The sequence below is a fragment of the Haliotis rufescens genome, unplaced genomic scaffold, assembly GCF_023055435.1.
Source record: "Haliotis rufescens isolate VD_foot unplaced genomic scaffold, xgHalRufe1.0.p SCAF_1, whole genome shotgun sequence".
Lineage (NCBI taxonomy): Eukaryota > Metazoa > Mollusca > Gastropoda > Lepetellida > Haliotidae > Haliotis > Haliotis rufescens.
Genome location: NW_025963779.1, coordinates 34,139,939 through 34,167,882, shown reverse-complemented (window position 1 = coordinate 34,167,882; position 27,944 = coordinate 34,139,939). Strand labels below are relative to the sequence as shown.

Sequence of the window (27,944 nt, the reverse complement as noted above, 5' to 3'; positions counted from 1 at the left end):
TAATATACTTTTGTTGTAGCAGGATCACGAGGGGTAAAAGGGGTTTTATGCATCCAGTGTTAGGTTTCATACCACAAACCCCAGGCTGGACGCACAATACCCCATTTACCCCTCATAATCCTGCTACAACGTATCTTATAGCAAATCTCTGTAGATTTCATAAGGTGGATAAATTTTTCAGTTGGATAATTTGTTTGATATGGATGTATATATTGCTTTCTGAACTGGGAGAAGTGTTCACTTAGCGTCGTCACATGTACTATAGAAGACCTCAAGGATCCCAGAATTGCCCTTATTTCAAGCATTAATGTTAGACATGCATACCAGGGGTAGGCAGACAATGTGTGAGGGGAGGGGATGATGATAGTACAATAATCACTCGAGCTGCATAGACACACATCATATTATAGCATCACAATAGTCAGGTCAAATTACAATACTTAGCATGACATGGAAGAAAGGATAGGCTGATGATGTGTAAACAAAAATATACTTGGTCAACATGTCCAGAGTCCATGCTTTTTGTTGAAATCTATAAAACATAATGACAAAGAGCTGAGCGCTGTAAACCACTGTATGCCCTGAAATTAAGAGTGAGTCACACTATGACTGTGATACTGTGTAACATGTTGTTTGTATTGATACACAAAACCTATGATGTGACATCAGCAATTATGAAGGGAACTATATCTCCCTTCTATTATGATATATACTACTCAACAGTTAAGGATAGTATAGTTCTTTCATATTACTATTGTTGATATGTCTTGGTGACATTAACTAGTAATACGAAAGAATGGGTTGTCCTTAACTTCTTTTGTGTATTATACATTGTTATATATCCTTGAATCTTTGCTACCATATTCTTTTTTAAACTGTATTCAAAACATGTCGCTCACAACAGCCATTCGGTGAAAATGCCCATGTGAATATGAGAAATCCTGTGCAAAGTTCACGATAAGAGGGATAGAAATTTGTGATGTCAATTCTGAAACGAATCTGTGGTAGCAGATGGGTTCAGGGTATATATCATAATAGGATATAGATATGATACACCTGATAATTGAGGGGGGATACGATGGCCGTAGCCAACCTTGACATATCATGACTTGATATTTGTATCCAGTTGTTGTTGTTGTTGTTGTTATGGTTATGTGTTGAGGTAACAGGCAAATAACAATAGGTATTGTACCTGCTGACAATGGTGACCGATTAAAGTCACAGTGATAAAGAGGGTAGTTTGGGGGGCTTATCAGCATTGGATTATCTGTTGGACAGATTATCCTAAAACCTGTAGACACATGTACAGCAAATCTTTACTGTTACACCAGTTGAGTGAGGATTTCAGTAGTCATGGTAAGTGTTTAAGTGTCCTCTTTTGTTTTTATTTCCTGTTTCAATAGATAATTTTTATAGTTTTACCACGATTACAGATCTCAATGTCAACTCTTGTTTGATTAATATGTACATATGTGTTGTTGTACACTGCAGTCTGAGGTATCCAAGCTATGTGATGGTTCAACCTGTACATGATCAAGTCAGGGAGACCAGTAGTTGATGCCCCGCCTGTGGTGACACATGACCAGGTCACACGCTGTAATGTAATATCACTGGTAGATATCTCATCACTGACTCACCCTGGAAGATGTTTGTAAGATCTACTGCATTGAGGTTGGTGGTGACTGTAATGTTGATGATGGTGTTGATGGTGATTGTAATACTGATGTTGGTGGGGATGATGGTGGTCCTGTTGATGATGAAGTCGATGTTGGTGGTCCTGTTGATGATGGTGGTGGTCCTGTTGATGATGGTGTCTGTGGTGGTGGTCCTATTGATGATGGTGTCTATGGTGGTGGTCCTGTTGATGGTGGTGTCTATGGTGGTGGTCCTGTTGATGGTGGTGTCTATGGTTGTGGTCCTGTTGATGATGGTGTCGATGATGGTGGTGGTCCTGTTGATGATGGTGTTTATGATGGTGGTGGTCCTGTTGATGATGGTGGTGGTCCTGTTGATGATGGTGTCTATGGTGGTGGTCCTGTTGATGTTGGTGTCGATGATGGTGGTGGTCCTGTTGATGATGGTGTCGATGATGGTGGTGGTCCTGTTGATGATGGTGTCGATGGTGGTGGTCCTGTTGATGATGGTGTCTATGGTGGTGGTCCTGTTGATGATGGTGTCTATGGTGGTGGTCCTGTTGATGATGGTGTCTGTGGTGGTGGTCCTGTTGATGATGGTGTCTGTGGTGGTCCTGTTGATGATGGTGTCTGTGGTGGTGGTCCTGTTGATGATGGTGTCTATGGTGGTGGTCCTGTTGATGATGGTGTCTGTGGTGGTGGTCCTGTTGATGATGGTGTCTGTGGTGGTCCTGTTGATGATGGCGTCGATGATGGTGGTGGTCCTGTTGATGATGCTGTCCGTGGTGGTCCTGTTGATGATGGTGTCTATGGTGGTGGTCCTGTTGATGATGGTGTCTATGGTGGTGGTCCTGTTGATGATGGAGTCGATGTTGGTGGTCCTGTTGATGATGGTGTCTATGGTGGTGGTCCTGTTGATGATGGTGTCTATGGTGGTGGTCCTGTTGATGATGGAGTCGATGTTGGTGGTCCTGTTGATGGTGTCGATGATGATGGTAATGGTGTCGAGGTCATACAGATGTTGACACTAATCAAATTTGGATCAAGTAATAAGTCAGGTGTCTGAATAATCATACACCAATTTGGTGTCCAAAGTGAATACAATGTGGATACGGTAGGCAGACTTGCTCAAGGATCATCAGGAAAATGGTTATTTGAAAGTCATTAGTTGTCAAGGAGAATATTTGCTAAGTATGGGGTCAGTATGGTGATACGACGATGAGGAGGGAAGTGATGATCGCCTTTATCAGTGTCCCAGGAGAGCTTCAGATCTAAAAACCTTAACATTTTCATGCAGATGTTTATTTTTTTTAATTTATGGAATAACTTATGTTAAAACAAACTAATCAATCACAATGAAGGAAGTGAACATCTAAATGCTAAATATTTTTCAGCTACAACTGTTTCAAAGAAAATGACTCTTGAAACTTGGACTGCTTCCTACTCTGCTGATAATGTAACATTGGTTGAAGGGAAATAGTTCAGGGTGTCTGTGCCATGATAATTACAACAACGTAACGAAAGTAGCCATTTCATGAATTACTTCCCCCATCATGTCTATTGCTGGACCAAGCTATTAAGGTCTGTCAGAACTGAGGAAGTTGACCGGGACAATACTCAGGAAGACTGGTGGTAACGGCTGCTTTATGATATCATATATATCGTGGTTGGTATATTATCCCCTCAACATGGGAAGTAGTCTGGCATTTGACCTCAAAATTTACTTCTCAGAACTGCTTATAATGTTCTGAGTTCCTGACCATTAGTGGGATACCCCACAGCACCTACAGCCACATCCAACATCCAACATCTACATCCTACATCTACATCTACATCTACATCTTCATCCTACATCTACATCTACATCCTACATCTACATCCTACATTTACATCCTACATCTACATCTACATCTACATCTACATCTACATCCTACATCTACATCCTACATCTACATCCTACATCTACATCTACATCTACATCCTACATCTACATCTACATCCTACATCTACATCTACATCCTACATCTACATCTACATCTACATCTACATCTACATCCTACATCTACATCTACATCCTACATCTACATCCTACATCTACATCTACATCCTACATCTACATCCTACATCTACATCTACATCCTACATCTACATCTACATCCTACATCTACATCTACATCCTAAATCTACATCTACATCCTACATCTACATCTACATCCTACATCTACATCTACATCCTACATCTACATCCTACATCTACATCTACATCCTACATCTACATCCTACATCTACATCTACATCCTACATCTACATCTACATCCTACATCTACATCTACATCCTACATCTACATCTACATCTACATCTACATCCTACATCTACATCTACATCTACATCTACATCTACATCCTACATCTACATCCTACATCTACATCCTACATCTACATCTACATCCTACATCTACATCCTACATCTACATCCTACATCTACATCCTACATCTACATCTACATCCTACATCTACATCTACATCTACATCTACATCCTACATCTACATCCTACATCTACATCTACATCCTACATCTACATCCTACATCTACATCCTACATCTACATCCTACATCTACATCTACATCCTACATCTACATCTACATCTACATCCTACATCTACATCTACATCTACATCTACATCTACATCCTACATCTACATCCTACATCTACATCTACATCCTACATCTACATCCTACATCTACATCTACATCTACATCCTACATCTACATCTACATCCTAAATCTACATCTACATCTACATCTACATCTACATCTACATCCTACATCTACATCTACATCTACATCCTACATCTACATCTACATCTACATCCTACATCCTACATCCTACATCTACATCTACATCCTACATCTACATCTACATCTACATCCTACATCTACATCTACATCCTAAATCTACATCTACATCTACATCCTACATCTACATCTACATCTACATCCTAAATCTACATCTACATCTACATCTACATCTACATCTAAATCTACATCTACATCTACATCTACATCCTACATCTACATCCTACATCTACATCTACATCTACATCCTACATCTACATCCTACATCTACATCTACATCCTACATCTACATCCTACATCTACATCTACATCTACATCCTACATCTACATCTACATCCTAAATCTACATCTACATCTACATCTACATCCTACATCTACATCTACATCCTACATCTACATCTACATCTACATCTACATCCTACATCTACATCCTACATCTACATCTACATCCTACATCTACATCCTACATCTACATCTACATCTACATCCTACATCTACATCTACATCCTAAATCTACATCTACATCTACATCTACATCTACATCTACATCCTACATCTACATCTACATCCTAAATCTACATCTACATCTACATCTACATCTAAATCTACATCTACATCTACATCTACATCTACATCCTACATCTACATCCTACATCTACATCTACATCTACATCTACATCCTACATCTACATCCTACATCTACATCCTACATCTACATCTACATCCTACATCCTACATCTACATCTACATCCTACATCTACATCCTACATCTACATCTACATCTACATCCTACATCTACATCCTACATCTACATCTACATCCTACATCTACATCCTACATCCTACATCTACATCTACATCTACATCCTACATCTACATCCTACATCTACATCCTACATCTACATCTACATCCTACATCTACATCCTACATCTACATCCTACATCTACATCCTACATCTACATCTACATCCTACATCTACATCCTACATCTACATCTACATCTACATCCTAAATCTACATCCTACATCTACATCTACATCCTACATCTACATCTACATCCTACATCTACATCCTACATTTACATCCTACATCTACATCTACATCCTACATCCTACATCTACATCTACATCTACATCCTACATCCTACATCTACATCCTACATTTACATCCACACCCATGAAGATCCAGGGTAGAAACCCATGCCTGCCGTAAATGGCGACAATGCTTGTCGTAAGAGGCGGGATTGGGTGGTTAGGCTTGCTGACTTGTTCGATGCATGTCATTGTATTCCAATTGCGTAGATCTATGTTCATGATGTCAATCACTGGATTGTCTGGTCCAAACTCAATTATTACAGACCACCGTCATATAGCTGGAATATTGTTGAGTGTGGTGTTAAACAAACAAACAAACAAACCAACAACATCTACATCCACAACCAACAACATCTACATCCACAACCAACAACATCTTTGTCAACAACCCACAGCAACAACATCCACTTCCAACAGCTCCTACAACCAGATCCAACAACAAGACCATTTAAGTAGAAGACATACCCAGACTGGGACATGTGGGAAGGGAGAAAACTCCTGACATCTCCAAATTATATTCTGTATCTGTCAGATTTGGGGCAGGTTTTGTCAACAGAGCTGTAAAAAAGTAATTAAAACTCTATCTCAACAGTGCTTCCTTAATATGCTTGCACTACAGTAGCCGCGATGACCTGATACCTGTGACATCCTCTAGTCTACTTACAAATGCACCTGCAGGGATTCTGATTAGAATAGGTCACCAGCATGCTGGTCATAAGAGGCGACATGATGGATCGGGTGACTGGCTTTATTGCGTAGGTGTCATCGTACCCCAACCAAGGTTCATTCCGATGTCAATCACTAGATTGTCTGGTCCAGACTGGATGTGTGATGTGGCTGCAGTCATGTTACTGGAATGTTGCTGAGTGTGGCACCAAACACCATACAAACACACAATCTGAAAATAAAAACTGAGAAAATAAACTTTTTAAAAATTTAAAAGGTCAAGTGATGAAAATATTGCAGAAAGATTACAAAATGACATCTACTTGCCCTGCAGGACAAGTTTAGTTTAACTTTAAGAAACTTTTCTGAGCCCTGTAGACACAAGGGATGAGGCCGGGACATGCTTCTCAATACCTACACCATTCATGTGGTGTTGGTATTTGTTTTAATTAAACTTCATGAAATGAAAAAAATCACACGTGTATCACTTTTCACTGCCATCTACTTTCATCTGTAACCATTCAAACTTGCTCAAGCATGCTTCTTGCACTGTTTGCTTTTGCTTTCTACAGTCATACAGAGATTTCCCTTTTTTCAGTCAGGGGGTAAGGGTGGCCCAGTCGTCTAAGGCGCTGCGATTCGCTGTGCAGAGTTGCATGCCTTGGGCACACCAGAAACCTACGATTGTAGGTACGAATTTCGGTTCGCCCCAATTATGTTTCTAGGTTTGTCAGCACCTTACCCGTGCTCGTGGGTTTTACCGAAGTGGTAAACGTCTGAGACCTGCATCACTTCGGGCTTTCCTCCCACATTAAGCTGACTCGCCATGATATAACTGGAATAGTGTTAAAAAGCAGCGTTAAACCCAACTTACTCACTCACTCCTATTTTCAGTCTGTTTGGTAAGCGAATCATGTTTTTCTCGTCAAGTATCGTCACTATACCTGATTAAATATTTCTGTATATCAGCCATGTCCCTCACACAATCGTTCACTTTTCGCTAAAACAAAAATAGTAGACATAATTACCTCCCTTTAAAAATTTGTTTCGGGACCTGCTGCACATACACACTTTGTGTTTATTTCTCTAACAGATGGTTGCCAAGTATGCCGTTTTGTTATGATATGAGTGTTTTGTATTTCGTTATTTTTACTAAGAATGTTCAAGAGATGAAAACATATTTTTAGTTCGAAATTATCCTGCATACTTTATTGAGAACAATCAGAGATGAATTGATATTATTGATATGTGTACTCGTCTGGTAGGATGTCTCACCCTGCACATGCTACCAATCATCAGTACGAGTGGACGAGTGGATTTTTCAAGCCCTGGTGTGCTATCTGACTGGTGCATGCCCAATCCCAATGTGACTGGGCCCTATCCCTTCTGACTACTAGACACGCTAAACATTCCATGTTACAACAGGCAGGACCCGTGAATGCTTGCCGTAAAAGGCGACTATGCTTGCCGTAAGAGGCAACTAACGGGACTGGGTGGCCAGGCTCGCTGACTTGGTTGATACATGTCATCGTATCCCAATTGAGTTGATCAATGTTCATGATGTCAATCACTGGATTGTCTGTCCAGACTCGATTATTTACATACCACTGTCATATAGCTGGAATATTGCTGAGTGCGGCATTAAACAACAAACAAAAACAACTACAACAGACAGTGTGGACAGACTTCATTATTTACCCTTGACAGATCTGTAGCATAGCTCCACACTGCGAACAACCTGCTTGCTGGTGCAGAATAGCTACCTTTGTTACACTGGCACTCTTTGCTTTTCTATTTATAGCTATTTTTTTAATTTCTTGCACAAGTTTAATGAAGAAATGCCCATCAAACAATTTAAGTTTAATGAAACAAGGATTCGGTGGTTACATTGTGTGATTAAGTCGTATTTTTCATGACCATTCTGCTCCAAACCCACTGTTGGCATGCAGGCATTCTGTGATTATGAGTGCTACTTTCGATGAAATATTTGATCTTTCTGATAGGGCAACTGGCCAATCAGATATCTAGCATGATCTAACTTTATGACCAGCATGTTTTTTCTATTAAAAGGGTCTTGGGTGAGTGAGATAAGAAGATTGTGTGAGTAGTAATGATGGTGCTGACCCTTGTTTGTTGCAGGCTGGAGGAGGAGAAAAGAAGGAACACCTGTACAAGATCCTGGTGATCGGAGAGCTTGGCACCGGCAAGACAAGCATCATCAAGCGATATGTCCATCAGTTTTTCTCACAACACTACAGAGCTACTGTATCCTTCAAAACACATCATAGTTGGGGATTTCGGATCAGAGTACAGGGATTTACCTAGTTGTGCTCCACGTTCGGCGGGGCGGTCGGGTAGACCAGTTGTTAAAGCGTTCGCTTGTCACGCCGAAGACCCGGGTTCGATTCCCGACATGGGTACAATGTGTGAAGCCCATTTCTGTTGTCCCCCGTCGTGATATTGCTGGAATATTGCTACAGGCGGTGTAAAAAAAATTACTCTCTCACTCCATATTCGGCCAAAGTCTGCAGGAAATGTCTCTAACTATTCCTAAATTGGATTAAGAATTTAACAAGTTTTGTGGTCATGTTGATGGTTTATAGAGGTGACATGTAGTAGAATGACCAATAGAAAAAGAGGCTTCAATGCTTAGTTTTACATTGTTGCATTCAGTACCAAGGGTACATGGTTTGGAATTTTAGATACAACCCTGGAGAAGGTCCCCAGCACCCCATGCTTGCTGTAATATTGGCTAATATGAGGATTGGATGGGCACAATGTGTGTCCAGGTTCATACTTTTGACACCCAATTGAGTTGCTAATTGATAGTTAGTTTGCTGGTCCACACTCAATTATTAAGAGGCAGACATGATGTAGCTGACATATTGCTGACATGAGCATAATAAAAATATTTACTGTCCTGTAAAGTGACCATGCTGGTAAAAACCGAGAACAACGTGGTACAGTTTGTGTCCCCTAGCTTCTACAGCTAGGTCAGTAGGCTGGGTTGTTATATATGCAACACTCACGCCCTAGTTGTTTCTTTCTTCCCATTGTCACAACCCATCCTTTCACTTGTATTTATGATGGAATGTATTTAATGAATCTAAAATGTAAAAAATAAATTCAAGAAAATAGGTTGCTCTGGCCTTGTTATGCAATCCCAGTAAACGATTTAGCATTAAGTGGAGTATGTGATACTTTACTGTCAAGTGACAGGAACTACACGCGGAACTGCACTTGGCTTTGTGATATTTCAATTGTTAATGACTGGCATTATAACTAGCACACGGGAGAAAAGGACGTCAAGTTTCAATATTTGACATGGTATCTGGGATATATCAAGGAGCTACAAATCAAGACAAAGAGTCCATTGCATGTGACTGTTGTGAATAAATGAAACACTGCTGCCACCATGGTGATGCTGTTTTGCCTTAACATTCATTCAGATTGGTGTAGACTTTGCATTGAAAGTGTTGAACTGGGATGCTGACACGCTGATCAGGCTGCAGTTATGGGATATCGCAGGTATGGTTGGCTGAAAGGGTTGTGAAGTCTTCAGACAGGTATCCCCAGTGCTGGGGTATTCACTGAAGCAGAACCAGGGGAGACATAGGGCCCCCATCCACACATTCGACATTGTCTGGACTGGTACCCTAGATATCCCTCCCCACTAGGCTAGAACAGCTAACTTGGGTACCCCCTCCCCACTAGGCTAGAACAGCTAACTTGGGTACCCCCTCCCCACTAGGCTAGAACAGCTAACTTGGGTACGCCCTCCCCACTAGGCTAGAACAGCTAACTTGGGTACCCCCCTCCCCACTAGGCTAGAACAGCTAACTTGGGTACGCCCTCCCCACTAGGCTAGAACAGCTAACTTGGGTACCCCCTCCCAACTAGGCTAGAACAGCTAACTTGGGTACCCCCTCCCCACTAGGCTAGAACAGCTAACTTGGGTACCCCCCTCCCCACTTGGCTAGAACAGCTAACTTGGGTACCCCCTCCCCACTTGGCTAGAACAGCTAACTTGGGTACCCCCTCCCCACTAGGCTAGAACAGCTAACTTGGGTACCCCCTCCCCACTTGGCTAGAACAGCTAACTTGGGTGACCCCCTCCCAACTTGGCTAGAACAGCTAACTTGGGTACCCCCTCCCCACTTGGCTAGAACAGCTAACTTGGGTACCCCCCTCCCCACTTGGCTAGAACAGCTAACTTGGGTACCCCCCTCCCCACTTGGCTAGAACAGCTAACTTGGGTACCCCCCTCCCCACTTGGCTAGAACAGCTAACTTGGGTACCCCCCTCCCCACTTGGCTAGAACAGCTAACTTGGGTACCACCCTCCCCACTTGGCTAGAACAGCTAACTTGGGTACCCCCTCCCCACTTGGCTAGAACAGCTAACTTTGGTACCCCCCTCCCCACTTGGCTAGAACAGCTAACTTGGGTACCACCCTCCCCACTTGGCTAGAACAGCTAACTTGGGTACCCCCCTCCCCACTTGGCTAGAACAGCTAACTTGGGTACCCCCTCCCCACTTGGCTAGAACAGCTAACTTGGGTACCCCCCTCCCCACTAGGCTAGAACAGCTAACTTGGGTACCCCCTCCCCACTTGGCTAGAACAGCTAACTTGGGTACCCCCCTCCCCACTAGGCTAGAACAGCTAACTTGGGTACCCCCCTCCCCACTTGGCTAGAACAGCTAACTTGGGTACCACCCTCCCCACTTGGCTAGAACAGCTAACTTGGGTACCCCCCTCCCCACTTGGCTAGAACAGCTAACTTGGGTACCCCCTCCCCACTTGGCTAGAACAGCTAACTTGGGTACCCCCCTCCCCACTAGGCTAGAACAGCTAACTTGGGTACCCCCTCCCCACTTGGCTAGAACAGCTAACTTGGGTACCCCCCTCCCCACTAGGCTAGAACAGCTAACTTGGGTACCCCCCTCCCCACTTGGCTAGAACAGCTAACTTGGGTACCCCCTCCCCACTAGGCTAGAACAGCTAACTTGGGTACCCCCCTCCCCACTTGGCTAGAACAGCTAACTTGGGTACCCCCTCCCCACTTGGCTAGAACAGCTAACTTGGGTACCCCCTCCCCACTAGGCTAGAACAGCTAACTTGGGTACCCCCCTCCCCACTTGGCTAGAACAGCTAACTTGGGTACCCCCTCCCCACTTGGCTAGAACAGCTAACTTGGGTACCCCCTCCCCACTAGGCTAGAACAGCTAACTTGGGTACCCCCTCCCCACTAGGCTAGAACAGCTAACTTGGGTACCCCCTCCCCACTAGGCTAGAACAGCTAACTTGGGTACCCCCCTCCCCACTAGGCTAGAACAGCTAACTTGGGTACCCCCTCCCCACTTGGCTAGAACAGCTAACTTGGGTACCCCCTCCCCACTTGGCTAGAACAGCTAACTTGGGTACCCCCTCCCCACTAGGCTAGAACAGCTAACTTGGGTACCCCCTCCCCACTTGGCTAGAACAGCTAACTTGGGTACCCCCCTCCCCACTTGGCTAGAACAGCTAACTTGGGTACCGCCTCCCCACTTGGCTAAACAGCTAACTTGGGTACCCCCTCCCCACTTGGCTAGAACAGCTAACTTGGGTACCCCCCTCCCCACTTGGCTAGAACAGCTAACTTGGGGACCCCCTCCCCACTTGGCTAGAACAGCTAACTTGGGTACCCCCTCCCCACTTGGCTAGAACAGCTAACTTGGGGACCCCCTCCCCACTTGGCTAGAACAGCTAACTTGGGTACCCCCTCCCCACTTGGCTAGAACAGCTAACTTGGGTATCCCTCCCACTTGGCTAGAACAGCTAACTTGGGTAACCCCTCCCCACTTGGCTATATCTCCATGCTGTGTATGTATGTGACAGCTATATCTCCATGCTGTGTATGTGTGTGACTGCTATATCTCCATGCTGTGTATGTATGTGACAGCTATATCTCCATGCTGTGTTACTGTGTATGTATGTGACAGCTATATCTCCATGCTGTGTATGTGTGTGACTGCTATATCTCCATGCTGTGTTACTGTGTATATATGTGACAGCTATATCTCCATGCTGTGTTGCTGTGTATGTTTGTGACAGCTATATCTCCATGCTGTGTTACTGTGTATGTATGTGACAGCTATATCTCCATGCTGTGTTACTGTGTATGTATGTGACAGCTATATCTCCATGCTGTGTATGTATGTGACTGCTATATCTCCATGCTGTGTATGTATGTGACTGCTATATCTCCATGCTGTGTATGTGTGTGACTGCTATATCTCCATGCTGTGTTACTGTGTATGTATGTGACAGCTATATCTCCATGCTGTGTTACTGTGTATGTATGTGACAGCTATATCTCCATGCTGTGTTACTGTGTATGTATGTGACAGCTATATCTCCATGCTGTGTATGTGTGTGACTGCTATATCTCCATGCTGTGTATGTGTGTGACTGCTATATCTCCATGCTGTGTTACTGTGTATGTATGTGACAGCTATATCTCCATGCTGTGTATGTGTGTGACTGCTATATCTCCATGCTGTGTTACTGTGTATGTATGTGACAGCTATATCTCCATGCTGTGTTACTGTGTATGTATGTGACAGCTATATCTCCATGCTGTGTATGTGTGTGACTGCTATATCTCCATGCTGTGTTACTGTGTATGTATGTGACTGCTATATCTCCATGCTGTGTTACTGTGTATGTATGTGACAGCTATATCTCCATGCTGTGTTACTGTGTATGTGTGTGACAGCTATATCTCCATGCTGTGTTACTGTGTATGTATGTGACTGCTATATCTCCATGCTGTGTATGTGTGTGACTGCTATATCTCCATGCTGTGTTACTGTGTATGTATGTGACAGCTATATCTCCATGCTGTGTTACTGTGTATGTATGTGACAGCTATATCTCCATGCTGTGTTACTGTGTATGTGTGTGACAGCTATATCTCCATGCTGTGTTACTGTGTATGTATGTGACTGCTATATCTCCATGCTGTGTATGTATGTGACTGCTATATCTCCATGCTGTGTTACTGTGTATGTATGTGACAGCTATATCTCCATGCTGTGTATGTGTGTGACTGCTATATCTCCATGCTGTGTTACTGTGTATGTATGTGACAGCTATATCTCCATGCTGTGTATGTGTGTGACTGCTATATCTCCATGCTGTGTTACTGTGTATGTGTGTGACAGCTATATCTCCATGCTGTGTTACTGTGTATGTATGTGACTGCTATATCTCCATGCTGTGTATGTGTGTGACTGCTATATCTCCATGCTGTGTTACTGTGTATGTATGTGACAGCTATATCTCCATGCTGTGTTACTGTGTATGTATGTGACAGCTATATCTCCATGCTGTGTTACTGTGTATGTGTGTGACAGCTATATCTCCATGCTGTGTTACTGTGTATGTATGTGACTGCTATATCTCCATGCTGTGTATGTATGTGACTGCTATATCTCCATGCTGTGTTACTGTGTATGTATGTGACAGCTATATCTCCATGCTGTGTATGTGTGTGACTGCTATATCTCCATGCTGTGTTACTGTGTATGTATGTGACAGCTATATCTCCATGCTGTGTATGTGTGTGACTGCTATATCTCCATGCTGTGTTACTGTGTATGTATGTGACAGCTATATCTCCATGCTGTGTTACTGTGTATGTATGTGACAGCTATATCTCCATGCTGTGTTACTGTGTATGTGTGTGACAGCTATATCTCCATGCTGTGTTACTGTGTATGTATGTGACTGCTATATCTCCATGCTGTGTATGTGTGTGACTGCTATATCTCCATGCTGTGTTACTGTGTATGTGTGTGACAGCTATATCTCCATGCTGTGTTACTGTCTATGTATGTGACAGCTATATCTCCATGCTGTGTATGTATGTGACTGCTATATCTCCATGCTGTGTTACTGTGTATATATGTGACAGCTATATCTCCATGCTGTGTTACTGTGTATGTGTGTGACTGCTATATCTCCATGCTGTGTTACTGTGTATATATGTGACAGCTATATCTCCATGCTGTGTATGTGTGTGACTGCTTTATATCCATGCTGTGTATGTATGTGACAGCTTTATATCCATGCTGTGTATGTATGTGACAGCTATATCTCCATGCTGTGTATGTGTGTGACTGCTATATCTCCATGCTGTGTATGTGTGTGACTGCTATATCTCCATGCTGTGTATGTATGTGACTGCTTTATATCCATGCTGTGTATGTATGTGACAGCTATATCTCCATGCTGTGTATGTGTGTGACTGCTATATCTCCATGCTGTGTTACTGTGTATATATGTGACAGCTATATCTCCATGCTGTGTTACTGTGTATGTGTGTGACTGCTATATCTCCATGCTGTGTTACTGTGTATATATGTGACAGCTATATCTCCATGCTGTGTATGTGTGTGACTGCTTTATATCCATGCTGTGTATGTATGTGACAGCTTTATATCCATGCTGTGTATGTATGTGACAGCTATATCTCCATGCTGTGTATGTGTGTGACTGCTATATCTCCATGCTGTGTATGTGTGTGACTGCTATATCTCCATGCTGTGTATGTATGTGACTGCTTTATATCCATGCTGTGTATGTATGTGACAGCTATATCTCCATGCTGTGTATGTGTGTGACTGCTATATCTCCATGCTGTGTATGTATGTGACTGCTTTATATCCATGCTGTGTATGTATGTGACTGCTATATCTCCATGCTGTGTTACTGTGTATGTATGTGACAGCTATATCTCCATGCTGTGTTACTGTCTATGTATGTGACAGCTATATCTCCATGCTGTGTATGTATGTGACTGCTATATCTCCATGCTGTGTTACTGTGTATATATGTGACAGCTATATCTCCATGCTGTGTTACTGTGTATGTGTGTGACTGCTATATCTCCATGCTGTGTTACTGTGTATGTATGTGACAGCTATATCTCCATGCTGTGTATGTGTGTGACAGCTATATCTCCATGCTGTGTATGTATGTGACTGCTATATCTCCATGCTGTGTATGTATGTGACTGCTATATCTCCATGCTGTGTTACTGTGTATGTATGTGACAGCTATATCTCCATGCTGTGTTACTGTCTATGTATGTGACAGCTATATCTCCATGCTGTGTATGTATGTGACAGCTATATCTCCATGCTGTGTATGTGTGTGACTGCTATATCTCCATGCTGTGTATGTATGTGACAGCTATATCTCCATGCTGTGTTACTGTCTATGTATGTGACAGCTATATCTCCATGCTGTGTATGTATGTGACTGCTATATCTCCATGCTGTGTTACTGTGTATATATGTGACAGCTATATCTCCATGCTGTGTTACTGTGTATGTGTGTGACTGCTATATCTCCATGCTGTGTTACTGTGTATGTATGTGACAGCTATATCTCCATGCTGTGTTACTGTGTATGTATGTGACAGCTATATCTCCATGCTGTGTATGTATGTGACTGCTATATCTCCATGCTGTGTTACTGTGTATGTATGTGACAGCTATATCTCCATGCTGTGTATGTGTGTGACTGCTATATCTCCATGCTGTGTTACTGTGTATGTATGTGACTGCTATATCTCCATGCTGTGTTACTGTGTATGTGTGTGACTGCTATATCTCCATGCTGTGTATGTGTGTGACTGCTATATCTCCATGCTGTGTTACTGTGTATGTATGTGACTGCTATATCTCCATGCTGTGTTACTGTGTATGTGTGTGACTGCTATATCTCCATGCTGTGTTACTGTGTATGTATGTGACAGCTATATCTCCATGCTGTGTATGTGTGTGACTGCTATATCTCCATGCTGTGTATGTATGTGACAGCTATATCTCCATGCTGTGTTACTGTGTATGTATGTGACTGCTATATCTCCATGCTGTGTTACTGTGTATGTATGTGACAGCTATATCTCCATGCTGTGTATGTGTGTGACTGCTATATCTCCATGCTGTGTTACTGTGTATGTATGTGACAGCTATATCTCCATGCTGTGTATGTGTGTGACTGCTATATCTCCATGCTGTGTTACTGTGTATGTATGTGACTGCTATATCTCCATGCTGTGTTACTGTGTATGTGTGTGACTGCTATATCTCCATGCTGTGTTACTGTGTATGTATGTGACAGCTATATCTCCATGCTGTGTATGTGTGTGACTGCTATATCTCCATGCTGTGTATGTATGTGACAGCTATATCTCCATGCTGTGTTACTGTCTATGTATGTGACAGCTATATCTCCATGCTGTGTATGTATGTGACTGCTATATCTCCATGCTGTGTTACTGTGTATATATGTGACAGCTATATCTCCATGCTGTGTTACTGTGTATGTGTGTGACTGCTATATCTCCATGCTGTGTTACTGTGTATGTATGTGACAGCTATATCTCCATGCTGTGTATGTGTGTGACAGCTATATCTCCATGCTGTGTATGTATGTGACAGCTATATCTCCATGCTGTGTTACTGTCTATGTATGTGACAGCTATATCTCCATGCTGTGTATGTATGTGACTGCTATATCTCCATGCTGTGTTACTGTGTATATATGTGACAGCTATATCTCCATGCTGTGTTACTGTGTATGTGTGTGACTGCTATATCTCCATGCTGTGTTACTGTGTATGTATGTGACAGCTATATCTCCATGCTGTGTATGTGTGTGACTGCTATATCTCCATGCTGTGTTACTGTGTATGTATGTGACAGCTATATCTCCATGCTGTGTTACTGTGTATGTGTGTGACTGCTATATCTCCATGCTGTGTTACTGTGTATGTATGTGACAGCTATATCTCCATGCTGTGTTACTGTGTATGTATGTGACTGCTTTATCTCCATGCTGTGTATGTATGTGACAGTTATATCTCCATGCTGTGTCACTGTGTATATATGTGACAGCTATATCTCCATGCTGTGTTACTGTGTATGTATGTGACTGCTATATCTCCATGCTGTGTTACTGTGTATGTATGTGACTGCTATATCTCCATGCTGTGTTACTGTGTATGTATGTGACTGCTATATCTCCATGCTGTGTTACTGTGTATGACAGGCCAGGAGAGGTTCGGCAACATGACTCGGGTGTACTACAAGGAAGCAGTAGGAGCCTTTGTAGTGTTCGATGTCACACGGTCATCCACGTTTGAGGCGGTCACCAAGTGGAAGAATGACCTTGACAGTAAAGTCCAGCTTCCTGATGGGTCTCCAGTACCGTGTGTGTTGCTAGCTAACAAAGTGAGTCATATAAAATATACAGAGCTAAGAGAAATCTTGTCCATGCTTACAGATAACATTGTTTTATTTTCAATTTAACCAACCGGAGCTAAAAGTCAAGATCATTAAATACAAATATGGGTGAATTTGTGTTTACTTTTTAAATACTACTTGATTGAATGCAATTTTATAGTCTCTGGACACTGTGATATTGTTATTTTTATTGTTATTATAATGTGTCTGAGTGGGTATTCATGTTAAAACTGTGGTATGGGGTCTCAGTGTGCCAGCACTATAAATCGGCATCAGTCCGGACTGGTACAAGCAGCCATACACACACACACACACACACACACACACACACACACACACACACACACACACATGCATGCACGTCGCTATGTAAGTGAAATAATCTTGGACGCAATGTTAAACCCCATTTCACCTCACCTGTAAACCATAATCTAAAAAAAGTTCAACCATATATTCAGAAGCCATTAAGTAGTATTATAAAACATTTTCAAAGGACATCATGATAAATTATTCAAAAGCTGTAGCCTATAAAACCATGACGACATTCTGGTATTTAAATTGTAAGTAAAATGTCTGAACCATTACCGGTAGTATTCATGTATAAACCTTGATCACTAGTTTAAAAATACCTAGGTCTGCTGGATGATGATGATGATGTTGTAGTGTGACCAAGCCGAGGGGATACAAGAGGTTGATTTTGGTGAAGGATGATGATGATGATGATGATGTTGATGATGTTGTAGTGTGACCAAGCCGAGGGGATACAAGAGGTTGATTTTGGTGAAGGTTGATGATGATGATGATGTTGATGATGTTGTAGTGTGACCAAGCCGAGGGGATACAAGAGGTTGATTTTGGTGAAGGATGATGATGATGATGATGATGTTGATGATGTTGTAGTGTGACCAAGCCGAGGGGATACAAGAGGTTGATTTTGGTGAAGGATGATGATGATGATGATGATGATGATGATGTTGTAGTGTGACCAAGCCGAGGGGATACAAGAGGTTGATTTTGGTGAAGGATGATGATGATGATGATGTTTATGATGTAGTGTGTGACCAGGCAAAGGGGAGACAGGAGGTTGATGGATGATGATGGATGATGATGATGATGATGATGATGATGATGTTGTAGTGTGACCAAGCCGAGGGGATACAAGAGGTTGATTTTGGTGAAGGATGATGATGATGATGATGATGTTGATGATGTTGTAGTGTGACCAAGCCGAGGGGATACAAGAGGTTGATTTTGGTGAAGGATGATGATGATGATGATGTTTATGATGTAGTGTGTGACCAGGCAAAGGGGAGACAGGAGGTTGATGGATGATGATGGATGATGATGATGATGATGATGATGATGATGTTGTAGTGTGACCAAGCCGAGGGGATACAAGAGGTTGATTTTGGTGAAGGATGATGATGATGATGATGATGTTGATGATGTTGTAGTGTGACCAAGCCGAGGGGATACAAGAGGTTGATTTTGGTGAAGGATGATGATGATGATGATGATGTTGATGATGTTGTAGTGTGACCAAGCCGAGGGGATACAAGAGGTTGATTTTGGTGAAGGTTGATGATGATGATGATGATGTTGATGATGTTGTAGTGTGACCAAGCCGAGGGGATACAAGAGGTTGATTTTGGTGAAGGATGATGATGATGATGATGATGTTGATGATGTTGTAGTGTGACCAAGCCGAGGGGATACAAGAGGTTGATTTTGGTGAAGGTTGATGATGATGATGATGATGATGATGATGATGATGTTTATGATGTAGTGTGTGACCAGGCAAAGGGGAGACAGGAGGTTGATGGATGATGATGGATGATGATGATGATGTTGATGATGTTGTAGTGTGACCAAGCCGAGGGGATACAAGAGGTTGATTTTGGTGAATGATGATGATGATGATGTTTATGATGTTGTAGTGTGACCAGGCCAAGGAAGGGCTAGTCAACAATGCATCCCAGATGGATGACTTCTGTACAGAAAAGGGTTTTATCGGCTGGTATGAAACATCAGCCAAAGAAAATATCAACATTGATGAGGCAGCAAGGTTTTTAGTAACTAAAGTAAGTAGTACAGTACTTGATGCTTGTTTTAGTTCTGAGTGAATTGGGCTTCGCTCTGACTTGGACACTATCTCAGTGACATCACACTGTGTCAGCTTAGTGTTGGAATAAGACCTGAAGCGAGGCAGGTGTTGGACATTTAAACCACTTTTATGAGCCCAGGAGCTCAGGCACGGTGCCAGGTAACCCAGGATCAGGATGCGGCGTTGTGTTCAATTAAGAATTGACGTTCACTTTGTGTGAGTTCATTGGAGTATGAACCTTCATTTGAGTGAGGGCCAAACTGTATCAATGTCGGAGCTTGCCCTCACTCTATGAAGGTTCATACTCCAATGAACTCACACAAAGTGAAAGTCAATTCTTATTGTTTTTTATCACAATTTCTTACCTCAAAGGATGTAGGCCAAGATCTAAACACAATTTTATTAAGTACGTGTGACTTCATGTTTACAATGACAGCCATACAACAACCAGCTACTTCGCGGAATAAAATAGTTCCTCATAAAGAGAGGTGACATGAGTGTATGAATTCACAACTTGCTCTTCAGAAACATCTTACGCAACACATGTATTCAAATAATATCACCATTAGATGAGAAAGGTCTGTTAAGAACACCCTCACTCAGTAAGTCAGTTACAGTGACAGCACGTCGTAATCAATCTCAGTAAAATCAGATCTTCGTTCTCGCTACCCCTAAACAAAGATCTGAGGACATTCCATTTGGGGTCACATCAGAAAACCTTTCATCCAACTAATCAGAGCGTCGCTTACCAGATCATGAAAGTGACAGTCGGCTTGAGATTTCTTATCATGCAGCCTCGAAAACTTTAAAACGGGGTATTCCGAACGATAGTTACGGGCTTAACGACTGAATCCATACAATCTAGACCATATATTAGCCATGCGAGAATGTTCTTTTGTTCAGGTTTCAAATTTTTAGGTGAAAATTTGTCAAAATATTTTTCAAAGCGTAGTCGCCAATTTGGAATTAGTGCCATAAAGCACGAGAAAGCTGCCTTCTGATTGGCTAATGTCGACTTCTTGTCAGTAATTCCATTGGTCGGTCAGAGTTCGCAAAAGGTCGGTCTGACGTGACCCGTAATGGGATATCCTCAGATCTTCGTTTAGCGGCAGCGAGAACTTCGTTCTGATTTTAATGAGATTGGCGTCATAATACATTTACATTAAGTACAAGACGTCAAAATGGCCGACACAATAAACGTGAGGCGAGAGATTTCGGGAGTTGTTAATGAACCCATGGAAGTTACATGTTATAGTCATCATGTGGAAGTAGTCCTGTCAGTGTTTACGTCATTCCAAGAACACGGTCTCGTGAAAAACGTATTAACGTCAAATTGTGTTTAGTATAATTCTAAATACTAGTGGAGCAAAGTAATAGTCTTTAAGCAGCAATAGAACACTCAGAATAATGAAATTTCACAAATATGACTTTGCTTGACATTTGACATTTCATCAAAGATCGGGCTGATATCTATGTATTTAGAATATATACTCACATGCAAAAGAAACGCAAGTGGTTTTATGCAAATAGGTAACAAACACGGAACCATAAATTGATACGAGTTTTAGCATGTAGTGAAGCCTGATGGTGTTATCAAGTAAAAACGCAACATAAAAAACGAATCGCCAAAATGCACCATTTCAATGAATATGTGGGTATCATGCACCCATTTCTCGCGAAATCGAAAATGCACAAACTGTCACGAACTGTAGTGGGTATAAAACTGTGGCCGATTCTTGGACCTACCACTCCATGGTCAACAATGCCATGCCTAAATCAAATTCAGAAAAACCAGGCTATCGGACGTTTGGAAGCTGGAGAGTCTGTCCAAGATGTTGCCTGTCATTTCAACGTTAACATAACCACAATTTACCGTCTCCTGCATTGATACAATGCTACACAGACCACAGATGACCTTCCTCGGAGCAGTCATCCTAGGGTCACTTCACCTCGACAAGATCGGCAGATTACACGTCAACACCAGCGACATCCGTTCCTAACTGCAAGTGAAAGTGCTCGACAGACCATAAGAACACATAATCGACACATTAGCCGGGACACTGTGATCCGACGTCTCCATTCCAACAACCTCAGATGTTGCCGACCAGCACGTCGTCCTGTTCTCCATCCACGGATTCGACAAGCACAACTTCAGTGGGCACAGGGTCATCATGAGTGGAGGCGTGTCATCTTCTCTGATGAAAGTCGCTTTTGTGTCTCCCATGCAGACGGAAGAGTCAGAATTTGGCGGCGTGGAGGTGATCGTTTCGCTGACAGAAACGTTGTGGAAAGGGATCCATCCATGGGGTGGACCTAGCGTCATGATATGGGCAGGGATTGGACTTACTGCGAGACTTGGACCCATGTGCTTTCTGAATGTTGGTCAAGGTCGGGGACACAGCGTCACTGCTCTGCGGTATATCGACCAAGTGATCAGACCCCACGTTGTTCCATTTTTTGCATAACATCAACAACACATTTTCCAGCAGGACAACGCTCGTCCCCATGTTGCCAGAGCTACCATGGCCTTTCTGCAACAACACAACATCCGTGTTCTACCGTGGCCATCCCTCAGCCCTGATCTGAACCCTATCGAACACTTGTGGGATGAGGTTCAAAGGCGTCTGCACAATGTGGCACAGTCCCTACAACTGCCGATTCACTACGCACAGCTGCTCTGGATGTGTGCAGGAGGATCCCTAGGGCCTTCACAAATTGTCTGATCCACTCAATGTACAGGAGATGTGTGGCAGTGATCAATGCTAATGGTGGTCACACCAGGTATTGACTGACATTTTGGGTATTGACCCGAAACTGTGTAACCCCTTAACATTTGAAAAAAACAATTATGTCATCTGCCTTTTAATCCATTAAACTGTCTTCAGTCAAATTTTGGTCAATCTTGCCCTATTAGTATTTCTTGTCTCAACTGTTGAAAATAAATAACATGTATACTGCATACTCAACTTGCGTTTCTTTTGCGTGTGAGTATATAATCAGTAATAAGAACCAGTCGGTTAAACAGAACCTGAAACAAAAATACCAAGTACAGCCCATGCAAGTCTATGATAGTTGGCAAGTCTAGATGCCTTCAGTTAATGAAAATAAAAGAGTCTCTGAGCTACTTACTATTATATATTTTATAAGATAACTTTTTTCTGTAAGATATTTTCATTTCAGAGTCTAGATGTTAATCTATTAACACAATACCAATTACCAATAGTAACTGCCTTACCAATATCAACAGTTACTTCCCTCTTTGGGTACTACCTCCTGAGGAGAGATGTCTTGCATGAAATAGCCTTCATTTAATCAAATCATCGTAGAAGTGTACACTTTTCTGAATTTGTTACACCAGATAGTAATTTATAAGACAGTTTAAAGCATTTGTCCTATACTTAATGAGTTCCCCTGCCTACTTCAGATTTTGAAGAAAGATCAAGAAATGAGGTTAGGAGACGATGACAAAGATCGAGAGAAGATCTCTCTTGATGGGCCAAATTCACAAGGCAAGTCCGAGAAGAAAGCAACATGCTGCTGACAGAGACAGGAAGTCATGTGACACGGACCACAAGCCACCCACCGTGAGCTGTCGTCATCTTGGTGCTCTGTAAAATGCCATTCCTCGTTCAATGCATCATCAGACTACACTCTATCACCCAGCCAGATGAAGTACTGTTTGAGGCCATCTTCATATGATCAGGTTTTATCCCATCCCTTCTAAGGGGGACACCTTTGTTATTTGTGGGAGTGTTTGTGGTGTTCATCTCGCGCCACGGTTTATTCTGCCATCTGTAAGAATATGTCTTGCATCTTCATTATACATGTATGTATGCGATGTGATGATGCTCCTGGTAGAGTTCTCTACTTTTGGTATATTTGAAAATTGGAATCACTGTCACGCCATACATGTTTTTATACATCAGCATTAAACATAGACACATGACCTAAAAAGTGCTTGCAATATACTATTCAACTTTTGATAGGGATAATCAGATATGTCATTCTATTTAAATATACATTATATATACTGTATTTGACGTAATAAGCACCCAGGGCGCTCTTAAAATTAGAAATAAGGGGCTCATATTAGAATATTATTTTGGTGAAAAAACAGAGTTGAAAGATAAATTTCGTGGTTTATGCTGACAGCCTGAAATGTTTGTATACGACAGATATATTTTTCCAGTATTTATTTGCCCATAATTAAGGGTGCATATAACACACGAGTACATATTATACATTAATACATAAGTCTTGTGTACATTGATCAATCGGAAGGGGTGCTAATTGGGTTTGTTCACTAGCCAATATATTAGCAAATATCGCCCTGGGCGCTTATTAGAGCGGGGCGCTTATTACGTCGAATACAATATTATATATATTATGTATATATTTTATATATTTTATATATTTTATATATTAAATTATGAGAATCTGTTTTGTGTTTTATTGAAAGATATATTTAGTCCTATCAAAAGTTGAGTAGCATAGCATAGTATAACATGATATGGCATATACTGTGTACTTTGATTTGGTTGTTTGTTGTTTAATGCCCCACTCAGCAATATTCCAGCTATATGACGGCGGTCTGTAAATAATCAAGTCTGGACCAGACAATCCAGTGATTGATATCATGGACATTAATCCACGCAATTTGGATTGATGACATGCATCAACCAAGTCAGCGAGCCTGACTGCCCGATCCCGTTAGTCGCCTCTTACAACAAGCATAGTCGCCTTTTACGGTAAGCTTGGGTTGCTGTAGACCAATTCTACTACGGATCTTCACGGGTCTATGTACTTTGACTAAACTGTAGTTGACATGTTATTGAGAATGATAAAATAAAGTTATTTCCCTTTGCTGCATTTTGTTGGTGCCGAATGTGTTGCTGGCAGATACCACAGCTTCTAAATGCCACTCGCAGATGCTGATTATACAGATGCTGGTTTAGACAGGGTGTTCTGTGTGAATGTTCTGTGTCAGTTGTAGGGGGTTGATTCCTCACTTTTTGATGGCGACAAGTAACCTGTCACACATGGTGCACGTAGGAATAGAATGTAGACTGCCTGCTTGACAAGCCAACACGTCTGCGCCATTTCAGTATGTGGAACAAGACCACCAGAGAGGGACTGTCAAACTTTTTAGTCTTGCTTCAATTTTATAATTGTTCAATCTCATTAAAATCAGATCTTTAGTGCTGATCTGAGGACATCCCACTACAGGTGACATCAAAATGACCTACCAGGAACTTTGTCCGACCTATGAAATTACTTACAAGAGGTTAACATAAGCCAATCAGAAAGCAACTCTCTCGAGCTATACAACGCAAGTTTCAAACACGCGACTTCCATTCCAGACTACGGTTTGAAAAATATCAACCTGAACAAAAGAAAATTCTGGAATGTCTAATAGATGCCTGAGATTATATGGAGTACTTCCCGTGAGAGATAAACAATGTTTCTGACAGGTTCAGCTGTACCCGTCGTTCGGAATACCTCATGTTAACTTTTTCGAGGTTACATGATTAGGAAATGTATTCCAAATATTACTTTCCCAATCTGGTAAGTGACACTCTGGTCAGATGAAAGGTCATTCGGATGTGATCTGTAATGGGATGTCCTAAGATCTTTGTTTAGCGAAGCAAGAACTAACATCTGATTTGAATGAGATCGATATTTTAAAGTTTTTGTGGACCATGGTTTTTCAAGTATGCATTTTAACCAAAGACATGAAATGTGAATAAAGGCAAACTGTTTTGGTTCTTCAATCAATAATCATGATATCATGGTTCTGAAACAATTAGTGAATTATGTGTGGACTTTTAAATGAAAATTCTCCTATGCTTATGATTTGGCAATTCCTCAGGAAAGGATCAGTTTCCTCATAATGATAGTGACTATCAGGTCAATCTTTTATCATTTTCATATCAGACTTTTAATTTGTTTAACTAGTTAGTGTCCTGGTTTGATTAGCTTTCAAATGAGCAGTTTCATTTTTTATATATTTTTGTTTGATATTTGTTATTGGCACAAGAGATCAGTCGAACAGAGAGATCAACACAACACAACAACCATTGTTTAATGTAGGCATAAGGTTCTATGTTTTGCATGCTGTGTAAAGCCTTTGTACTTTTGTCTAACCAGTCATCAGATAACAAGGCTTTTAAAAAATATTTCAGTCATCCTGTTAACCTCAACTTTTTGCCACCTTTAGTGAAACATTTTGAAAAGTCTCTATTAATAGATCTAAAGAAATTCTCATTTTCTGAAACTTAGGAGAAACTGAGAATGTTTATAATGAAGACCCAGTCCTAAGTGTAACCCTTTAGCAAAGAGTAAATGTTAGAGAAAAAATTATGCTCTAGCTACACACACTAAGTCGGTGCCTATTGTTACCGTATTTCCTCTATTAGACGCCGGGCCTCTAATAGAAGCCGGGTCAATTGTTCAGTGCAAAAAAATAGAAGCCGGACCTCTAATAGACACTGGGTCGATTAATTGGTACAATTAATGATCACTCTCATAGTGAAATGGGGGTATTAATAGTAGCCGGGCCTCTAATTGACGCCGGGTCAAAGGCTTGTCCAAAATAAATAGATGCCTGGGCGTCTAATAGAGGAAATACGGTAAGCGACACCTGAGTACTGGGAATGCAGGTATTAAATTCAGGCCATAACAACAGGTTTTGTCACCTCTCAGGAACAAATAGTTCATCCAAAATTGAGTCCTGGGCTTAAGTATGGAAAGTATGCAAATAAGACTAAAGACTCTTTTTCCATTTAACTCTGTTCAAATACAGTAGAACAGTAAAACACTGAAGGCTACTGAAAACACCAAACATCAGGAAGTACAGTTGAGGAGACACATAGGAAAGCTTCAGACCATGCTAACACACATCCTAGACATTTTGAAACATCCGCTAAGGGTGGATCACTTGAAATTGATCTCTTAATTTAAGCTGATAGGCTATAAAACATAAGTTAATGTTATTTTGAAGATACAGAGGGGCTGATATATGTGCATTCTTGGTACTATTTGTAGCTATTGATGGTTAACGCAATGGTGAAAACCTGGACCTTTTCATTCTATACCCATCTTCCCAAGGCAAGGGAGGTAACTGACTTTAAAATTCCAGTTTCCACCCATGCCAGCAGTGGCTATTACGAGTTATGTCCCTTTATTTGCCCCTCCTATTGACCAATTACATTTCACCTCTCATCTGCTTCAAACAAAATGGCAGCGCCCAGTCAAGACAATCTGATCGATAATTAAAATCTATATTGTAATAAAACTTTGATTAAAAACATAAAAAGATTCGGAAAATTTCTGTTGTTGCAAATCCTGCAATCGACTCAAGTCTGCAGTTTACAAACCAAATGTTGACTTCTTTATGTGATTTTGATTGGACTATGCATAGACATGTTAATCCAGCCAAACTATGACTCCATAATTCCAGCCTAGTTCGGCAAGGAAACTGGACTTTTATAGTCAGTTAACTCCCTTGCCTCGGGAAGATGTTGTATACATTTCTTAGCTACACTGCTCCCATTCTTGGTGTCCCTGCAGGAATTGTGCTGACAAAACTCACAACAGAAGTCATCATTTGGTAATTGTCCTGAGATTGGCATTTCATGTGTTTGCATGTATGAAGATTCACGTCCACATGTGAACTTTAGTGGAGAGTCCTGATGATTCTGACAGGACAGCAGTCTTTCACTTGTCCACTTCCCACACTGTTCCTACCTTTATGCCCTGATTTTACCATGTGTGTTCTGTGGTCTGTATGAAGACATTGGCGTTGTTTCCAGGAAACAAGGATTAGGTGTTCAATATATTTACAGAATTGAATGCCCGGGGGTGTAAAAGATGGTGAGGGTGGTTGTTTATTGAAGTCTACCTTTTCACTTTGTTTTAATTAGTGAAGATCCAGAATACTGCAGGGCAGTGGTTAAAGCAATTGCTCACCCTGACGTTGACCCTGGTTTGAATGCCTACATGGGTACAATGTGTGAAGCTAATTTCTGGTTGTTCCGCCAGGATATTGCTGGAATATTGACAAAAGCAGTGTAAAAGCATCCTCATTCCAGAACACCTCATTATGAAATAAACACGGTACAACCTTTAAATACAAGGAAATGTACTTCTAATTGGAGAAGGGTGGTTAATATTGAATACAATATGCTACATTGTAGATTTGCTGTGCATCTTCGTCTCGATACTTTCAAGAGGATTTTAGTGAATTTGATTGTGCTTTTATTCTGATGTTAAAGTATACAGATTTGTTTTAAGCT

The 27,944-nt window shown here is 41.6% G+C and overlaps 1 protein-coding gene across 6 annotated transcripts in view; it reads left to right on the top strand.

The window, feature by feature from the left end:
- LOC124139450 (ras-related protein Rab-32-like) overlaps positions 1-23,744 on the top strand; it is a 45,537-nt gene extending 21,793 nt beyond the window's left edge. For 5 of the 6 annotated variants that reach the window (XM_046506508.2, XM_046506505.2, XM_046506506.2 and 2 more), the window contains 5 exons: positions 8,389-8,514; positions 9,699-9,777; positions 17,353-17,534; positions 19,484-19,627; positions 23,075-23,744. In XM_046506508.2, the coding sequence (XP_046362464.1) occupies positions 8,389-8,514; positions 9,699-9,777; positions 17,353-17,534; positions 19,484-19,627; positions 23,075-23,191 (648 nt within the window). In that variant the 3' untranslated portion in view covers positions 23,192-23,744. Of the gene's footprint in view, positions 1-1,337; positions 1,357-8,388; positions 8,515-9,698; positions 9,778-17,352; positions 17,535-19,483; positions 19,628-23,074 lie in introns of those variants that run through there. The other variant, XM_046506509.2, reaches the window with a different exon arrangement.
- The last annotated feature ends 4,200 nt before the right edge of the window (positions 23,745-27,944 follow it).